Source organism: Aphelocoma coerulescens, chromosome 1 (assembly GCF_041296385.1).
Source record: "Aphelocoma coerulescens isolate FSJ_1873_10779 chromosome 1, UR_Acoe_1.0, whole genome shotgun sequence".
Lineage (NCBI taxonomy): Eukaryota > Metazoa > Chordata > Aves > Passeriformes > Corvidae > Aphelocoma > Aphelocoma coerulescens.
The window spans coordinates 78,299,656-78,319,204 of record NC_091013.1 but is presented as its reverse complement, the minus strand read 5'-3'; the positions used below and the strand labels follow the sequence as shown (position 1 = coordinate 78,319,204).

At 43.7% G+C, this 19,549-nt stretch overlaps 1 protein-coding gene across 2 annotated transcripts in view; it reads right to left on the bottom strand.

The window, feature by feature from the left end:
- The window catches only part of LOC138119127 (vitelline membrane outer layer protein 1-like), a 37,294-nt gene that overhangs the window by 4,967 nt on the left and 12,778 nt on the right, over positions 1–19,549 (bottom strand). Inside the window, exons 3-4 of one of the 2 annotated variants that reach the window (XM_069030694.1) lie at positions 15,823–15,920; positions 15,014–15,155 (exon numbers count right to left, since the gene is read on the bottom strand). In XM_069030694.1, the coding sequence (XP_068886795.1) occupies positions 15,014–15,155; positions 15,823–15,920 (240 nt within the window). Of the gene's footprint in view, positions 1–14,155; positions 15,156–15,822; positions 15,921–19,549 lie in introns of those variants that run through there. The other variant, XM_069030684.1, reaches the window with a different exon arrangement.

Sequence of the window (19,549 nt, the reverse complement as noted above, 5' to 3'; positions counted from 1 at the left end):
ACTCCAAGTGCAATTTAATTATATTCAAAATATTTCAGATCACATATTTAATTTCTTAGATGTATGATTCTTTTCTTTATTCTTCCTACTACTCTCTGCAAGGTTTCACTAACCCTGCTTCAGCCCAAGGGTGGAGACCTCTGACTCCTGCAGCTGACAGTGGGTGCCAGACCCATGCAAATATACGGCTGCACCCAGGCTCCCCTCGGCACTGCACCAGGGCCCAGTTTGCCTGGAGTGGGTCCAGGGGGCAAGAAGCACCCCAGGACTGTGCTGCACATCCAATCACCCACCCCCGCTCCTGACTTCCTGCTGCTCCTGGGGCTCTCTGTGCATCAAACTCACCTGAACATCAGGCTCACCAGTCCAACCCCCAGCATCACCCATGGCCCCAGCAGAGCTCTGTGGGTGCTCTGGGCTAACTAAGAACTTCATCACGGGCAGAAGGGCCATGTATACTTTACCTTATTATTCCTCTTGATAAAAGGATTGTTGCTTGCAAGAGGGAAAGCTATGTGGTGATGGTTGTTGTTTTTTTTTAAAAATAAGTGTATTTAGGGATTGAATTTTAGAGATTGTAATTTGATCGGTGTTGGGAAAACTGATAGTTTGAAGAATGTGTTGAATAACTGCAGCATCAAGAACAGAAGTATTTGACTTATGGCTCTCACTTAGTACCAGGAGATCTGTCTGCACTCTGTTGCTTTCAAAAGTGCATCTGTTGATTCCTCCATGGGCAAACTGTGATGCAAAAGAAAGTATGTTTTCAGTTTTTTGTTTATCAAATCAGAATTTCAGGCAAAGATTGTCAAGGGTATCTAAGAATGACTAATCTGTTCTGGATCACTGAGGACAGGGAGTCTATGTTTTTGTATAGTTGAGACTCTGTGTAGTTGTCAATTAAGTGTCATCCCTTCCCTTCCCTTCCCTTCCCTTCCCTTCCCTTCCCTTCCCTTCCCTTCCCTTCCCTTCCCTTCCCTTCCCTTCCCTTCCCTTCCCTTCCCTTCCCTTCCCTTCCCTTCCCTTCCCTTCCCTTCCCTTCCCTTCCCTTCCCTTCCCTTCCCTTCCCTTCCCTTCCCTTCCCTTCCCTTCCCTTCCCTTCCCTTCCCTTCCCTTCCCTTCCCTTCCCTTCCCTTCCCTTCCCTTCCCTTCCCTTCCCTTCCCTTCCCTTCCCTTCCCTTCCCTTCCCCTCTCCCAGGAGAATAAAACCTGCACCATTTCCAGACACTCACATCTTAGAGAAATTTTTCCTTTACCCATCTTTGAAAAATGAAGGGTACTTGGGATGAAATTGTCAATGAAAGGCACCAAGTGTACCAAAGCAGTATAAATCTGATATTAGAAGATTAAATACCACTATTACCATGTGTCAACAGATTTACAGGAGTTTGTAAACTAAGCAGGTGTAGCTGTAATTATGGAAGGAACTGTTTTGCCTTTTTAAAATGCTCTTTCAAATTGACATGAACCGTATTGAAAATAATATGATTGAACACAAAGATAACGCATCTTCCAGGGGTTCCTGTGCTCAGAGGTGGTTTGGGATCTTTTTTTAAAAGATGCCCTCTTCTCAGGAGGCAAGGTTGAGGACTTAGCATGGATTTCTGCTGGGATTCTTGCACAATTGCAAGCATTCAGGCAAGACTGCAAGATGCTGTTATGATTCCATTTGTAGGACACTGATGGAGAGAGAGCATCAGCAGGTGAAATCATTCCTTCGCAATGTAAACGAAGAGCAGAGTGCCTCTTGGTATCCATACTAATAGACCAGTTCAGCATAACACTGGCAGTTTATTTTCTGAACTTGCTGATCACCCAAAATCCGTTTATTATTTTCTTTTAAAAATAGTCAAAAAGAGCTTTTCTTGAGAGAAAGTCAGGCCACTTCAAAAGGCTTTGTTCATTATGGCCTGCAAATTTTACTATTTAATTCTTATACTCAAATTATTGCACATATCTTGTTAGTGTGAAAATTAAGGCAAGCACCAAATGAATGCCCGAATGCACAGATTTGTGGTTTTGAACAGTTAATTGAATCCCTTACCTGGATTTGGTATTACAGGGGAACCTGTGGCATAAAGTTGAAGCTAGTTTATTCTTCTCATGTACAGGTTAATGCTGGGGTGAAGATGAGAATGCAAATGTAAGGTCTCAGATTCTCTTGTGTCGTTCCTGTAAATCCCTGATGACCTTCCTTGCAATGCACAGGCAAGGACATGCCTTGTCTTTATGCGGCAGAGATCTCAGCACAGAGAGTCTCTGGGTCAGGGACAGCAGGAGACTGATTTCAGCCTGCCTCTGATTAGGCTGCCCTATTTTCTGTATCTTCCACTCAAACCACTCTTTGGTAAGAGCAGGTATTTGTAAAAGGCCTACTTTGCACATAATGGTTAATTTTAAAGGAAAATGGCACCTTTGGCAGCAAATTGTCCTTCTGGAAAACTGACCAGTCTATCTATTGACACCTTCGTGGTACTAATTTAATTTAATAACTAGATTTTCCATTCCTGTAGCTCCCATAGGAGTCGAGCTCAGTGCAGCAACAGGTAGTACACCCAACCAGCCTTTTTGTATGTGCCTCTACTTGATGTATGTGTCTGGACTGGGGAGTTCCAACACAACAACTGATAACTGCAGCAAGATGAAATGAAATCCCACTCCTTTTTCTCACTGATCCCGAGAGTTGAAGTCCTTTTGGAAACAGCAGGTTCCCTCACCTCACCACAGATGTCACCACTACTACAGGATATTCTTGCTCTCCTCCTCAAGCCTGGCAATCTGTGCTCAACCCGAGTCTTCCAAAAAAGTATCCTGCTATTGTTGGGAGTTCTCCGGAGGTGGAGACTCTGCTCCTTCCCTGTCTGCCTGCTCTAATTCATGTCAAATTCATATCAGCACCTTATTTTTTCCTACTCACATTTTCCATCTTGAGCATCCAGCTACTGTAACTCATCATACCTTCCTCTGCCCTGAGCTTAATGAGCCATTCATTAACTGATGTTTTCTTCCTGTCAAGGTTTTCTGGGTCACAATTAAACAATGTTTCAGTTTTATTTCCAGCAGTCTGAACATCCCAAAACCTTTGAAGCTCCCACATTTCAGCATTTCCTCTACATATTACATCCTTTTTTGGGGTGTTTTCTGTGTTTTCAGCAGCCTTTCTGCATCCTTTATAAAGCCCATGCTTTAGGATGCAGCATGCCCCTCTCCAAAAGCACCTTCAGAGATTAAAAGGACAGCAGAAGATCCTGGCTCAGATGAATACCATCCTCATAGTGAAGAATTGCTTCCTAACATCTAATCTAAACCCACCCTCTTTCACTTTAAATTCATTACTGGTTGTCCTCTCACTACATGCCCTTGTAAAAAGTTCGTCTCCATCTTTCTTGTAAGATTATACTATATTTGTGCAGTGAACTTCTTTGAGTCAAATATTTAACTTAAAGCAAGATGAGCACAATTGTTTACCAAGGCAAATTAAACTTTGAGCTGTTAAAGGACTCATATTCCTACATGCTGTTACAATCCCTGGACAGGATAATGTCTAGTAAAACACCAGCAACTGAGTAGCAGGTCTGTGAAACACAGACAAAGTATTACCGAATGTTTTGGTTGCTCCACGTCTTCATTTCTGACATGGGGACCATGCCTTGATATCTGATCAATGGCAGGGATTTTCCTGCTGGCCTTGGTGTGCAGGGAATTCTGAGCAGAGCAGATCACAGAAAATGGGAAGAGCAAAGATGAAGAGCAGCAGCCCTACAGTAGGATAGGAGAGGAGCCACCTCTCAGGCCCTCAGAGCAGCAGTGTGGTTCAGCAGTGAGAGCTGTCTGGAGGAGCAGGAGAGGGGCTGGGACACAGTTGTACACTCAGTGGAGACCGACAGCAGATACCCAGTGTTAATGCAGGTCTCCCTTGCTATCATTTGTTGGCTGGAATGGCCAGAAGAGAAGATGGAACTTCATTTAAGGGAGAAAGAGATGAGAAGTGAAGCACGGAAAGAGCACAACACTCTGGGCTGGGAAGTTAGATGTTTGCTGCTTTTCTTCTGTCAGTTTAGACGGCCAGAGTTTGTACATTGACAAGGCAGCTCACAGCTCACAACCCTGCTCTGTAGTCAGAGTCACTGCTGACAGATGAATCAGTTCACAATGAGACAACTGTTGCCATCGGGGACCCAATGCTCCTCTCCTCAAAACACCACTGCGTGGGGGTGAAGGCAACAACCTGGCAGAGCCAACACGTCACAGAGATACTCCTGCAGGTAAGGCAGTTTTTCAGGAGGTTTCTTGCCCTTCCCAGCAACCCATTCTCCTCCTTCCCTGCAACACCATGCAGAAGGAGATTTTTGCCTTTGGAGACCTTTTATAGTTGCTGTACCTTGGTGAGTTCAGATGTATCTTATGGCCTTGGTGCTCCTCACGGTGACTAATGGCTGGACTGCTGCCTGTGTTCCACACAGCCATCATCTGCATGATTCAGGGCTCCGAGAGACAGAGTAAAGAGGGTGCAGGGTGAGTGAGCACATGGATGGCATATCTCAAACTCCAGTGATGGGTGAATGCTTCCTTTTCTGCAAGTGCTTAAAAAGACTGCAAACACAACAAGCAGTACTTCTTCTGAAGATCTTCTGAAGGTGATTCTCAGGGTCCACAAGAGAAAAATGCTGTAGGAAAGCACTTGGTACCCTCATGGTGATTGAGAGAAAGAACCCATGGAATCTCCTCAATAGAAGCCCAGAAAAATTATCCAGGATTTAAAGCATCCCCAAATCAAGCTCTAACCCAAAGCTGGTCCTCAGCTCACAGGCATTCAGCAAAGAGGCACTTGGTGCAAAATCAAAAGTTGGCCATAAAAGCAATATTCACTTCAGACTGCAACATCACAGTAAATAATCGTCTAGGCTGCTGTTATATGGCTCTAAACATCTCCTTCCCAAGATGTTGGATTCCTAAGGGCCTTTGTCATTTAATCTAAGCAGAAACTGGGCTTCTTTGTGGTTGATGTTGCTACAATGAAGGAAAGTATACATCCTTAGAACTCTGGAAGGTTTTGATATGGTAGATGTGCCCCAGTGTGTCTAGGGGCTCTAAGGAAGCGGAAAAGTGCTGCAGGCAATGACTGGTCTGTTTCGTCATAGGGACAGTGAACTTCCCTTCTAAGGTGGATCAAGATTTTCCCTTGTTGCTCCACTCTCTTCACATCTGAAAAATCCGACTAGGACTCCTCACCAGATCTGGAATATCTCTGCAGTCCTATGCCTTGGGAGAGCTAGTGGCATTATCTCACCTCAGATATATTAAGTGTCATCCAGCTTTGGCCATTTGGATCAGCCAAAGGATGAAATCTGACTTGCACCTTACCTGATTAATAGCTTTCTCTTAGTAGGCAGCTCTAAAACTTGGTCTGCATGCCTCTGGTCTTTAGTAAGGATTGAACTACTGCTTGTGGAGTTTTGTGATGTTTTTTCCTTTCTGCCACATCCCAGGAGGTAGCATGCACTTGCAGTAATGCTAGAGAAGCACTTTCTTTCTGCTGGCTTCTTTGTTCCTTGTTTAATTGGGTGCATATCCTACATGACAGTGGCTCCTTTTATGTAATGCTCTCTAGCAGAAATTGGGAGACAAGTTCGTAAGAACATGTCTCAGAGACCCACTTTTCATCAGACATATCACAAAGCCATCAAAGTCCATGGCTGTGGCCTGCATTTGCCTGCATCCAGAGGTGATGCTGGCAGGCAAAGCCATTCCTGGCTGGTGCATACATCCCAGTAGAGCAGAGAGCCTGGCTCTCCATATCACCAGCAGTTTGATGCTGCTCCTGCAGCATCAGTATAAGTGCTGAAATCAAGGACACAGCTTCCAGGGCTAATGGAAACAGGACACGTGTCATGTTGTTATATGAAATATGCTCTAAAATTCAATTACATCATTGTATTACTGTTCTTTATTCATCTCATGAAGCTTAGTCCCTCAAAGGACAATTATAATGCAGATGGCATACTATAAATATCTATGCAAAAAGACCATAGGTCTCCTTGGGAAGAGGAGTTTAAACTATAATTGCCTATTCACTGCTGGTTTTCCTGCAGCTTTCATGCTGCAGGAAATTTCATAATTTCTTCCACTGATTTGCTGGACATCATCAAAGACATTGCCTCACTACCCACCATTGCCTGTCCATGTTTTTCCTATATTGATTGACTCTAAGCTATTAGAGGTCAGGGTGGTTTCTCACAGTGGGAACACATATAACACATCTAAGAGTGCTACCTGCAGCTACCTTCTGTTACCTGCAGCTCAAGGAGATGCGCCCAGGTTAGCTTCTTCTTAGGAAAGCCCAGTGCAAAGGAGCAAAACCAGAGCAGCAGGAATCTGGTTGGAAGTGATAAACACCACTTCAGAGGCTCACACTGCTCCAGAGTACAGATCAGGCTCAACCAGTTTAGACTCCTACCCCAATACAACCTCCGGGCTCACCTACTGAGGTCCTGCACAGGTGGTGAAGGAGCCTTTCTCCTGCTCACAAGCATCCAGTCGGTCCCACCCATCCTCTACCTGCTCAGAGATTACTCTTTGCCATCCCTCCTTCCATGCAACAGAGGGCTTGGGGTCTTGCCTCCAGGGACAGTTTCCCTTCATCCTACCTGATACTGTGTAGTGGGTTCAGCTCTTCCGTCAGTCCCTTCACCTGGAGGTTCAATAGTTTGACTGGAACATAACCCTGGCAGAGATGTGTAGATCATCCCTGGAGAGGTCTCAACCAGCTCCTAGGGTACCCTGGCCTTGCCAGAGCAAACCTGTATCAACTGCCAACCTGCCTGGGACTTTCTAACATTTGGCTATCTTGAACTAAATTTAAATTTAATTGACTTTTTTAAAAATCCCAAAATTTCAGGAAGTAACTCTTATTCTTGGAGGTAAGCATGGGGACACGAAACAACAGCTCATCTCACAGCTGTTTCTCAATCTGTTTTAGCTTCAAGACAGTGTTTGTGTCCCCTCTCAAGCCCAGCTCACTCCCCTTATGCAGGCCTCATGAGCTGGGTGTCACTCCCAGGGTGAAGGACGACAGCTCCAAAAAGAGCTGCTCACCCCTCTCCCTCTCTCCCTGTGCCAGGAGCACAAAAGGGATGGCCATCTCCCTCCCTGTCTGCTCTGCCCCAAGGAAAGAATGCAGGACAGCCAGTGAACCAGGGAGGGATTTTCCCCCATGGAAGCAGAGAGTCCCCAGAGCAGCTGCCATTCCTCAGGTCTCCACCATCCAGTCCTGCTTTAGCCCAGCTGGGAAGGCACTGAGTTCACTCATGGGGATATAATGAGAGCTGACAACTGTTCCGTGCTCCTGCATGAAGTGGAGATTATGTGGAGTCTGGGAGTTTTGTGTCCAGCTCTTGTTGCCTGCCTGGCTCCTGACCGTGGACAAGGCCATCTGCTTTGCAGAAGGGACTGTGTGCACAGAGAGTCCCCATTGTCTGGGGGGCTGTGACCAAGCCATCAGTTGCCATTAATACCCATTGGTCACCCACAGCCAGCAGCCCTGAATCAGCTCCTTGGAAGATTTTTCTCTCTCTGCCTGGAATGTGTAACCTAGATCCAAGCTGAAAGAACTGCATTTTATCCTTTAAACAGAGAACAAACAGGGTTAGGTCACTGCTAAATCTCAGACTGGTTTCCATAACAGAAGCAGAAGACAAGGATGTTGTCACTGATGGACTATATTTTACAGGTCCTGAGTCCATATTCACTCAGGTAAGTTCCACCTGAGGGCACTGTAGTTCATATATCTGTCATTCATAATAAATAATTCTAGCAAGCAAATTCAGCCCAGCACCTGCTTCTGTTTAATTTTAAGTGTTGAAAGTGACAGAACTATTCGTGCACCTACATTAAGCCTATGTGCAGTAGCTTAAATGAATTGCAGCAGCGCTGTATATTTAAACTTCCAAAAAGAAAGAACTTTATACAGTATTAATTAGATGAATCATTATAGTTTTGTCTGGATTTTATTTCAACTTGCTCTGCTCACATTTTTGAAGACACTGAAAGGGTAGGCAGGGTTAAACACAGATCTGTAAGAAGTCATCCTCCTAGTGAATTCATAGAATCAGTAAGGTTGGAAAAGGCCTCCAAGGTCATCAAGCCCAACCTTTGACCAAACACCACCATCCAACTAAACCACAGCACTAAGTGCCATGTCAAGTCATTTCTTGAACACTTCCAGGGATGGTGATTCCACCACCTCCCTGGGCAGCCTGTTACAATACTTAACCAGCCTTTGGAAAAAATTCTTCCTGATGTTCAACCTGAACGTCCCCTGGCACAACCTGAGGCCATTTCCTCTTGTCCTGTCACTGGTTGCCTCGGAGAAAAGACCGATCCCTACTTGGCTACAACCTCCTTTCAGAGACCAATAAGGTCCCTCCTGAGCCTCCTTTTCTCCAAGCTAAAGGAAGTCTTCAGCCATGACCTAGAAAATGAATGCAGTCCTAAACTGCTAAGAGAAGTGGGGTGCAATTGCACAAGAGGAAACAGATTTTTAAGGGGAAATCCTTCTGCCTAGACAATCCCTGTTACATGCTGGTAGTCCCAACTACTAAGGAGAGCATTTAAAACTTGACATGAAGAACACTTGAAGATGCACAACTGAAAGCAATATAGGCCTGGGGAAGAGATCATCAGCATAATTATTGTTTCTGTTCTCGTGGGTTTTGCACTCACTGATATGCTTTGGGAGCACAATTAAGGTCTTTCCCACCTGTAGTTCACACAGTTCTGTAAGGTTTCTCTAGAGCTTTTTAAAACTGAACTTGCAGGGAAATGGGATTCCAGAAAACGTCTGAATGCTGCAAGGTAATTCTGCCATGTGGGATTTAAACTTATTTTGCCCCATGTGAGAAACTTGACTGAGTGACAACTGTGGCATTCTTTTTGTCAGCATAAAAAATGATTTGACTATTCACTGTGTATTTTGCAGGTCTGTGAAAGCTTTTGGGATTATGCTGGAGGAAAGATTTAGTTACGTTTCTATGGAAACCATAACACATATAAAAGTCTGCTTAACAAGCAAGAGTGTGACACTGTATCTCATTCAAGGTGAGCCACCTCTGAGATAACTCATTGATAAACTTCCAGCTGGGTTTTAAAGTCTGGGAGGACACCAGTGGATTTCTTACACCTTTAACAGGAGTGAGACTCAGCAGGTACTGCTGGATAACTACTTAGCACCATAGCATGGGTGTTATAATCTCACATGGAAAGTTGCAGTCATTTGGTTGGACTTGAAAGGAAATTTTTCATCAGGTTGTTTATACAGTAATGATTCCTAAGTTTATGTCTTTCTTACTTATCCCCTACTATAGAGATGTGCAACTTCATTACCTCCAGCATGACCCAGAGGAGAAACCCAGTCATTTTTTTTCCATAAAACACTGATGTATTCCCAGATATTTGTTTGAAAACTCCTAGAAATAGAAGTGATATTTTCTTCACTTAGGTTCTGCTTTTCCTGAGATGAAAGTTTCCTTTAAAATTAGAAAATCTTTGTCCCCTTGACACTGCTCTTCCCAGCAAGCACACAGAAGTTGCTATCACAGTGAAGTACAAACACTGTAGCTAGCAGAATTTATCTTTGTCTTTTCTCCTCAGAAAAGAATATGTTCAAATCAACTTCTAAAATCTATTTTGTGTTTTCCCATTGACAGCACTTCTAGCCATGTTGTGGATTCTATAGCAATAAACTAGAACCAGTAAAAGTGGTCTTATTTGATAAGTGGCAAAAGCTGAGACAGAAAGTTGCTTTCTAAATTACTTCTGGTTATGTCACCATAAAAACTTCACTGACATAAAAAAAATTTCTGTTGTTGAACTTCTACTACTTGCAAAAGGGAAATCGGTTAAATTATTTTTGACTGTATGAAGAGACATTGTCCTTTAGGGTAAGAGTGGCCCATTCTGGATTTTACTGAAGCCAGTTACATAGAGTTTTGTCCATGGACTTCTAAGTCATTCACAGCCAGCTGCAGAATGCTCCCCCTGAGAAAGAGGACAGCAGAAACACAAATGGGATGTCTCAGGTCTGTTCAGGGCCTGATCCTGAAATGACTCACGCAATAACCTGACTTCTCATACTGTCCCATTCCCTCTGAAAATGTTCTTTTCCACAAACCGAGTTAATAAACTCACACACGTGTTCTTGTAGCACCATCACTTTTTTCCTTGTAACACAGCACTAAAGAGGCCATTGATGTCCATTTTGCTGGTTTATGTTCATTAAAAAATGCACCAAACTACCTCTGTCCTGTTGCTGCTGTTGAACTGGTTTTGAGTGATCAAAAAGAAATAGTTGCCACCCTCTGTTGGAGAGGCCCAGCTGCTAGTGGAGCCAAAAGTCACCCAGCTTGGTGGCTTGCTGCAGAAGCCACCAAGCCTTAGCAGACTGTACAGAGTCAGTCTGTGTTGTAAGGGGTTATGAGGTGACTGATGTCTACAAGTTTTGCCCCAGTAGAATGTGGAAAGCTCAGGGAACTTGCACCAAATGTGAAAGTCTCTAAGAAAGATTCTACATTATCTGCCCAAGAGCAATATGTTTTCTATATATGTGGTGTTCCTGCCTTGCTGCTAATTGTGTTTATGCGTTGCCAGACAACTCATTCATTTCCCCCAACTTTCACTGAGCCAGCTACTCCTTCTTCCTGCCAGGACAACAGCTTCTAGCACTACTTTCTGGAGCCTGGACTGCCTTGGATAGGCTCCCTTTCTGCAGAGATGAAGACAGGGCAGGCAGGTACAAACCACGCTCCTCAGACAAAAAGTGTTCAAGCGCAATACCATAGATTTTCAGTCCTGTGGGACAAAGGCACACCCACAGGCACAGTGCTGTGGGGGAGCATGGAAGCCAGAATTCAATCCTTCATGAATCACCTCTCCAGAGTCCTGCTGTTTTTCTTTTCATGACCCATAACTCAATGTTCACTGCTCCTCACATTCTGTAGCAACATTTCCAAATAATGATAGTCCAAAAATTCTAAACCAGATGGTTTTAGTTGTTTCTTCATTGGCAATCACACTAGCTAATTAGGGTTGGTTTTGTGGGGCTGGAAAACTAACTATGGCAGGTTGAGTATGAGCTGCATGGTGCACTCATCCTGTAGAGTATTACCAATGATATGTAGCTAAAGCATCTTCAGGTGTTTTCTCTGCATGTCACAAAAAATAACAGCTTAAGCTTCAGAGCACCTGTGATGGATGGAATATCTATTTTCCTTTTGCAACAGGAACAATATGGCCATAAAGGCTAGGACTTCTAAGGTCATCTTTCTCAGAGGCAGACTCAAAGCTTGGTTCACTGGAGCTCCACTAACACCAGGCCTGATCTTGGTCTGATTCAGTCTTATTCAATAGAATTGGCTTTTAAAAATCACTTCAGGAAAGCTCCAGGCCTGCTGCTTGTGCCAGTCTCCCTGGGAGGTGCGCCATGTATGCATGGATCAGTGGAAAACTCCTCTTTGCCTTCCCCAAGCCTACTCATGCTGCAGATCCAAAATTGCCATGTTATCAGTAGATTCAGGGATAATTCTCGCTTGGTCCTTGGTGTTGCCACCAGTCCCACTAACATTCCACAGGAACTGTGTGTTAGTTCTTTTGCAACATATTCCTGACTCGTTGATGTGCCAGAGACACACAGTGACTTTATAAGTCATGCAGATGCAGCTACTCACAGATTCCAGCTACACACATTTTCAGCCACACCAGCTCCAGCACACTTTGATGATGCTTCTATACCTTCATTTCTGTTATGAGAGTGATTCCTCTACTCTGAGTGAAGTAAATGCCTGAGACCTACTTTCTAGTTTGTGTATGACCCATGTTTTCCAAGTGGATCATCAGAGGACACAGAGCTGGAAATATTACGTCAATATTCAGATGATAAAAAAATAGCTGTTTGATTTTAAGTTGCTGATAAGTACATGAGAAACTACGTGAGGAGGAGATGGCATTCTGTTTTCCAAACATTTCTTGGAACAGCTCTCATTTGGAGTGTCTATTTGCACACTAATAGGAAGCTGGGTTACACCTGGCACAACAGGAAAGCATAAAAGGTCAGTTTTTCTGGCACTATGAATAATTCTTCCCACAGTGAAACCTCAAATTTTAACTGAATCATTCATTTGCAAAGAAGCAGCAGATGTTCAGCATCTTCCAGCCTGAATTACTCTCTGGAAAAGGAATGTGCAATATGAAGCTTAAGTTTTTCCACCATCTACATTTACATATACATACACACATATAAGAAAACAGGCACTGCTTCTTGAACAAATCACTCAAAATAAAAGCAGTTCCTTCTTGCAAGCACTTCAGCTCAGTGGCAATGGTCATTCCAAAAATTAACTCTCTTAGGAATCTTCTCTGTCTGGAGATGATGAACTACCTGACCTCTTTTCCCACACATAACTGGCTGTACACACAATTTAGATTCACTCACAAAGAAAACCAACTTACTCACAGGCTAAAAAAAACGCATTTGAAATGTCCTGTTGTGAGATTTGCTGGTGACACTGATCATACAGTGTTGTAGGATTGAATACTTGATGTTTTTTTCTTGTCCAACATGCTCTGCTGGAAGGTGATCAGTAGTTGGCCCTGTAAGACTTCCGTGAAGTGCATGGAGCCGCCTCTGCCTCACCAAGGGGTTTCCCCAGGCTTGGAAGCTGATGTAAATAATCATGTCACCATGATTACTGCTCACTTTCATCAAATTAAGCCTGTTTTGCTTAGATCAGTGCAGCTATTTTTACTTTTATGTCACCAAATATTGCCTCAGTAATTATACTGGATGTCAGTTTGCAAGCTGAAATTATTCCTGTTTCATAGGAAAATGAAAGCCAAGCAACGAGATGCAAACTAAAATATGTCCTCTGTGGGACTTGAAAACAGCCATTTTGGAAGTTAATATTCAGTGTGGCCACTGCTAACTCCAGTTAACTGTGATAGCATCAGAATTTAGTTTTATCTTAGTTTGGTTTCCTTGTTAAAAAAAGGTTGCGATTTTAGAGTTGTTTGGTTTTGTTGGTTTTTTTTTGTTGGTTTTGGGGTTTTTTTGCTAATTGCTAGAGCTGAGGGATTTAAATGTTTACAGAGAGCTGAATATATGATAAATAAGGATTTTTTCAGAAACTCCCAAATTGAGATGGAATCTAGAAAATCGTTCCTTGAAGCTAATAATCAGTATTTCCAGTGATGACTGGGCTGGCTATACAAAATAAGCATTTAATAAAGCAGTTGCACATTTAAAATGTCTGCAGTCAAGAGGAGGACAAAAAGCAGTTAAAGGATCATTTAGAAATACCAAATTATTAAAAAAAAAAGCTTTATATGTTAAGATCCTGAGATTAAACAAATCAGAGGTATGAAAATTTGCAGCAGAAGGTCTGACTGGAAAATTTCATATTAGTTTTTGTAAAATAAAATCATTCCAATGCAGGAATCTTTCAAAGATTTCTTCTTGCACTACGGAAGCTTTGGTAAGTGCTTCACTGGAAGAAAGTACAGTTATTATTCAAGTACACATGGGGCAAAACAAGTTTAAATCCCACATGGCAGAATTACCTTGCAGTATTCAGACGTTTTCTGGAATCCCATTTCTCTGCAAGTTCAGTTTTAAAAAGCTCTAGAGAAACCTTTTTGAGGTAGGCAACGGTAAGAAAAATTTATATGGCTGAAGAGCCAGAGTGGTGATGGCTATGTACATGCTAAGGAGAGGATGTCAACTGGCAGAAGGAACCCCCACCATCAGCTCTATGCTTCTCCACATGGTTGTGGTCCTGGGCACAACATCCCCACAGTCCAACAGAAGCAGTCACCTGGAGAATGATACCATGCCCCTACCTTTTTTCAAGCACACAAAGATGCACAATGCATTGCTTTGAGGGAATAGCAACAGCTACACTTCCTAAAAGGTGCTCAGAGAGGCAGCAAGTCTTCTCAAACTCTTGCCAGAGAGGCCTGGTGGGTCGATAGAGCGTGATAGTGATCTCCAAATGTTATTTTCCCCTGAATTGAGAGTACATTCTTTACATCCAGCATATCGGGAATATTTTCCAGCTTACCCAGCAAATTGGAGCATAAAAAATGGATGAATGACATAGAGTTTATTTTTAGTTTGGATTCTCCCCCATTATATTTAAAGCATGAGGCCCAGAGGCAACAAACAAAATCCAAGTCCCATGAAAATGTTTTGCCCTGGCAGCCAGGTGAGCAAGCAGAGCACACTGCAAAGCAGCAGCAAGGGAGGCCTAGGGAGCTGCAACCCACCCAGGTGATGCAGTGCCACACAGATGAATGCACAGTGTAAACACACTTCCTAGCCATGTTTCCTAAGGCAGGAGCTCAGGCAGGAGCTAACAGATTGCTTGCAAAAAGCATGTACAAATCTTGAGGCAATTCAAGCTAGGAATGGGCAATGACAGCAAACCTTTGATGCTTCTCATAAATCCACTCAAACTTCTATTTCACCTCATTTGAATCAATAGGTCAAATATTTCAAATGAGGGAAAAATGGGCAGAGCAAGCCTCAAGGAAACCTGCCAGCCAGAGTAAAAGAAAGTTGAGAAATCTGTCGGCTCTGAGCAATTGCTAGAGACTGGGCATTTTCACAGCAACATACCAGCAATACCTGATGCAATGATTCAGCTATGCTAATGTAGCAGTAGCTGTAAAATACATCATCATCTAAGGCCAGAACAGCAAGATTCAAGCAGTCAAAACATCACAGGCATGTCCCAGTATAAAGCCAGAGCAAAGCTTTACTGATATTTCACTTGCTGTGGGATATGGGAGGTGTAGGCAGGGATGAAGGCAGAGCAAGTGCTCATTTGCAGCAGAAGAACTTCACATTGTTGAGAGCTGTGTCATCCTGAAGCCCCTGTGGGGGCTCTACCTTGGTCTGGAGACCGCATATCTTGCAGCTGTTGGTCCACGGGCCAAAGCTGCCCCACGACAGTCCATCACCTACCAGCACAGATTCATCTGAGCACCGGAACTGAATGTTGTTGGCTGCTGTGTCATCACCTCCTCCCTGTGACTTCTCTGTTCTCAGTGAAAAGGAGATCAGGTAGCCTCCAGGGCAGACTTGGAAGCTGGTCCAGGAACCCCACCTGACAAGAAGCAGAGGGAAGAATGTCTGGGCTCTGTGAGCTGCTGGGAAGTGCTCCTTTGCCTTGTCATGTTGCTTCCATGACACAGAGTCCTGCTGCAGTCTGGGACCCTTTACTTTCTCCTTTTTTTTTCCCTTGCCTTCCAAAGATGTACTTTTCTCTTTATTGATATCTCATCAGAAAAACACCAGGAAGTCTGAGACTGGATAGTTATGGTTCTGGTGGAAACTCCAAGGGCAGCCTGATCTCAGATTTTATGATCATCCCTGATGTGTGTGACCGGTACACACCAGGCAGCAGGGAGAGCAGCCACTCTGCCTTCCAGAGGTGCAGTTCTGTTCCCTGCAGCTGGGGCAGGGCTTCAATCAGGCAGTTTCTAAATGCATGGTTAGAAACCCCTTTTCCCAAATTAGCCCCATGTGTTGCAGATTTCCAAAGAAAGACTCTAACCCTGGGACCATACTTCAGGTGTTCACAGTGCTCTGCACAAAACTCAAGGGCAAACAAAAAGTGGTAAAGTGAGGTAACACAACACCTAACCACTTATTTTAATTCACTATACTACAGCACTATGTATATAAAGAGAGAAGAGACCCCTGCAAATGGTGACACCATGGGTGTTTTGTGAGCTGATGTATCACAAACAGGAGAGAAGCCACAGTGTTACTCCCCCACCAAGGACTCAATGGTTATTGAGTCATCCTGACAATGCAGGCGTATGCCATTCAGAGCAGTGTCATCTCTTCCAAACTGGTCGGGCTCCACCTGCAATGGAAGTCACACAGGGACAGAGGTAAAGGCAAGGGGCAAAAGACCCAGGAAAACTCCTTTACATGGCTGTCATAAACACTACCAACTTTCTGTAATGGGAAAGAGAAAATGTCTTGGGAAGCACATGGGAAGAGACGGCTGTCACTGGGAAACTACCTAACCCTTGTAACATGTTCTTTGTGTTTTCTAACTATTTCTGACCCAGCAGGGAAGGCAGACACTCAGAGTCTCAGGAGAGAAAGTGGTGGTGGATTCTTCTCTCCCTGAATCCAGATTTTTGCACTCACGTGACTTCTCCCAGCAACATCAGCCACATGGAGACTTTCCTGGTTTACCTACAGTGGCAACGTTTGCCAGAAGACTCGTAGTTTTTGTACAGAGTATCATACTCAAGAAGAGGAAAAACCTGCAGAAAGTCCTTGGGGACAGGAGATGGTAGGGAATGGAGAGAATTTTACCTTCAGCGCAAATCCATTGGCATAGCCATGATGGCAAAACTGCCGGCTGCCCCACTTGCCCCAGTGGCCTCCGTTGGGCACAGTGAGGACAGAGGTGTGCTCACGCACCCCTGTGCCTGGCGAGCAGAGGAGGAGCAGGATGAGTGTAGCTGGCATGAGGAACTTCATCTCTCATGCTCTGCATCTGCTGAAGGAGAGCTGGAGTATGGACTGGGGAATTTATAGCCTTCCAAGGCTGCTTGCCTTTCCCTACCAGTCTGTTGACAAACACCATTGGAACAATAGTTTCCACCCAGGCAGTGACACAGCACCTGCTGACCTGCTCACCGTGCCCATGCAGCAGATACTGTGGCCATAGGTGCATCCACCATCACTGAAGGGCTGGGGGAACACCTACGTGCTCCTTGCTGTGCTCGTGGTAGAAGCTTAATATCGATTTCTGCTTCTGGCTATGCAGATATTTGGCCATTGGAATGTTTGCCTTCCAAGAGTAACTTCCACAACCCTTTTACCTATTGCTATTTGGCAAGGCAGGTCAAACAAGATGAAGAAACACAAGGGACCTGGTCTGGAACAAAGTATAAGCAAACTCAAGCCCTGTGTCTCCCAATACCTTCTGTTGAATAGGATTACTGGGAAGCTCAAAAAATTAAGTAATTCATGGTTTTAATATCCTTCTTTGCAATAGCCATTTTTATCTCAATAAAAAACTGTATGCTTTGCTTTTGTAGATTCACCAAAGTCACATATGCTGAGATACCCACAGAGATTCTCAGGGCTAAATGCCACTGGGGAAAAGTTGAAAGGCAGGGTTTCCAGAAAGGTAGTACTGAACCTGAGGGCACAGTCTTTGAGGATGTCACAATGCGGGGAGAGGTGAATTTGAAAACCCGGAGTTGAGAGTCTCTTAACATAGAGTTAACCAATGCTTCAGATGGCCCTTGGTCTGTCTTGCAGCATCTGGCAGAAGCTTTCCCTCTGTTCAATAGGCAAAAAAGAGAGAATATATTTTAGAGAAGTATCTTGATCCTCAGGATTTTATAGCAAGATGAGTTGCCAGATGTTGAACTAAAAGAAGACAAAATTTTCCTCTTGTAGGTTTCTCTTCCAATCCCTGTTCTACTCCCTCTGCTCCTGTCCCACTAAAAGGTGATGTTGCTTTTCCCACTCTTGTCTCTGCATTCCTCTTACACTTGTCAGTGGTCTGTACAGGTGGCAATATATGCAAATTAAGACGATGGCAAGTTGGATGATCCTTTTCGTGAAAGGCACCAAAAGAGCACAGCACGTGATGGAAGCACAGCCTGTTTTCTTTTTCAACCAGAATTTTTATTTTATTTCTCCAAAGGGATGTCAAAATCCAAAGGAGATGTGTTTTCTCCGACAAGGACTGTGCAATCACATCTGGCAAACCAGGTGTGTTTGTTCAGGCAGGGTCACAGAGTGGTAGCCGAGGACACTCAGACCTGCCCTTGGCAGCACATGAATGGAAAGGAGCAGAAGGAGTCAAACAGAAATGGCTGGGACATGGTTAAGGTAACAAAAGAAGAAGCAGGACTCTCCCATTCATTTCTCCTTTGCTGGCCCAACACCATCATCCTTGGCCATTTCACTTCTGGCAGCAGTGATGCAGGTCCACAGCCTGTCAGGACCCACCTTCCCCCTCAGACTCTGCTGAAATCATAAGATTCCTGCCTTTTTGCATCCCCAGAGGAGGATCCTAGGGCACAGTGAGCCCCCAGTGTGCAGGGGAGTGGGATGAGGCAGGAGGTGAAGTCACCTTCAGGGATTTGGCCATGAGAAGTGGCTCCTATGCACACTTCAGAAGTACAGGAGAAAATGCAAGCCCAAGAGGAGAACTATTGGAGAGCTATTACTCCAGGGCTGGGGAAGTACCGTTTTCCCATTTATAACCAAACAGCTGGTAACCTGGGCTGCCAAATGGGAGATGCCTTGGACTTGATTTCACAGCCCATGGCTCAGATAGCACTTAATACGTGCAGAGCAGACACTGATTTCTGCTACGGCGTAACAGTGCCAATTTTGCTTGGATCCCTCAACAAGCTGCCAAAGATCAGCTTACACAGACTAGCAAAATCAAAAAAAGTCTACAATGGTGAGATCTGTATCTCTTACTGACGCACCTACCCTGCTTTCTTGCTCCCTCTCCTGTATTTTAATACCCTTGAAAATGTCAGAACAGTTTTAAAGAAAATTGGAAAACTGATGAATTTGATTAATGAAACATGACTACAGTAAAATGATGATGGCACAAGGTATTTCATCCTTTCATTATTCATCCAGTTTAATACAATTATTTTTGCAGGCAGAGGAGCATAAAAATCTTGCCACTACTTTTCAGTTTTTATAAAAAACTTCTATTTTTTTAATAAACTGCTTAATATAATATTAATCAGTATATTGATTTTATAAAATTATTATTGTGATGCTATGACATATTTAAAATCTACATGGAACATGGAAAATGAATTTTATGTCTATAACATATAAAAACACATACCATACAAAATTTGCTTATTTTATGAAGTTATTGAAAAAATTACGTATTAGCTGTTCTTGAAAATTAATTAATTTTTGATTTTTACCCCTAAAAATACCACGCACTTAGGAATACAAACTTCTTTTTGCAGTGCTGTGTTGTCTTTCTCATATTCTCAGATTCATGTAAACCTTCTACTGCCCAAAGGATGCAGATCATTTGAGTTGTTGGACTCTTTTGAGTAAGCTGTAGGAAGGGTTGAAGGCAGCAAGTGCCCAGGAACTCTGAATAGGAGTGGAAGTAAACAGCATTTGCTGAAGAGAGGTCAATAAATACAGAGGAATGGTTTTGACTGAATGACTCTGTGTTTCTGGGCGCTCTAGGCCATTTTACAGTCCTCTCACGCTGTTACCAAGGTACTGGTTGCCGCCCATCAGCTCTCAGTAGCCACGTTCCTCAGCAGCTCTGATGTCGAACTGACCATTACAATTGGGTGTAAATCAAGTGTAAATCACACAGCCTGGCTCTGCCAAACCTTCACCTGCAGCATGGGATGTAGATAAAACACTCCACAGCTGACTGCATCCTGCAAAGGAGCACACTATCTCATGGAAATGGTACATCAGCAAACACAGAAGCCACACCTAGTGCCAAAGAAACGTGAA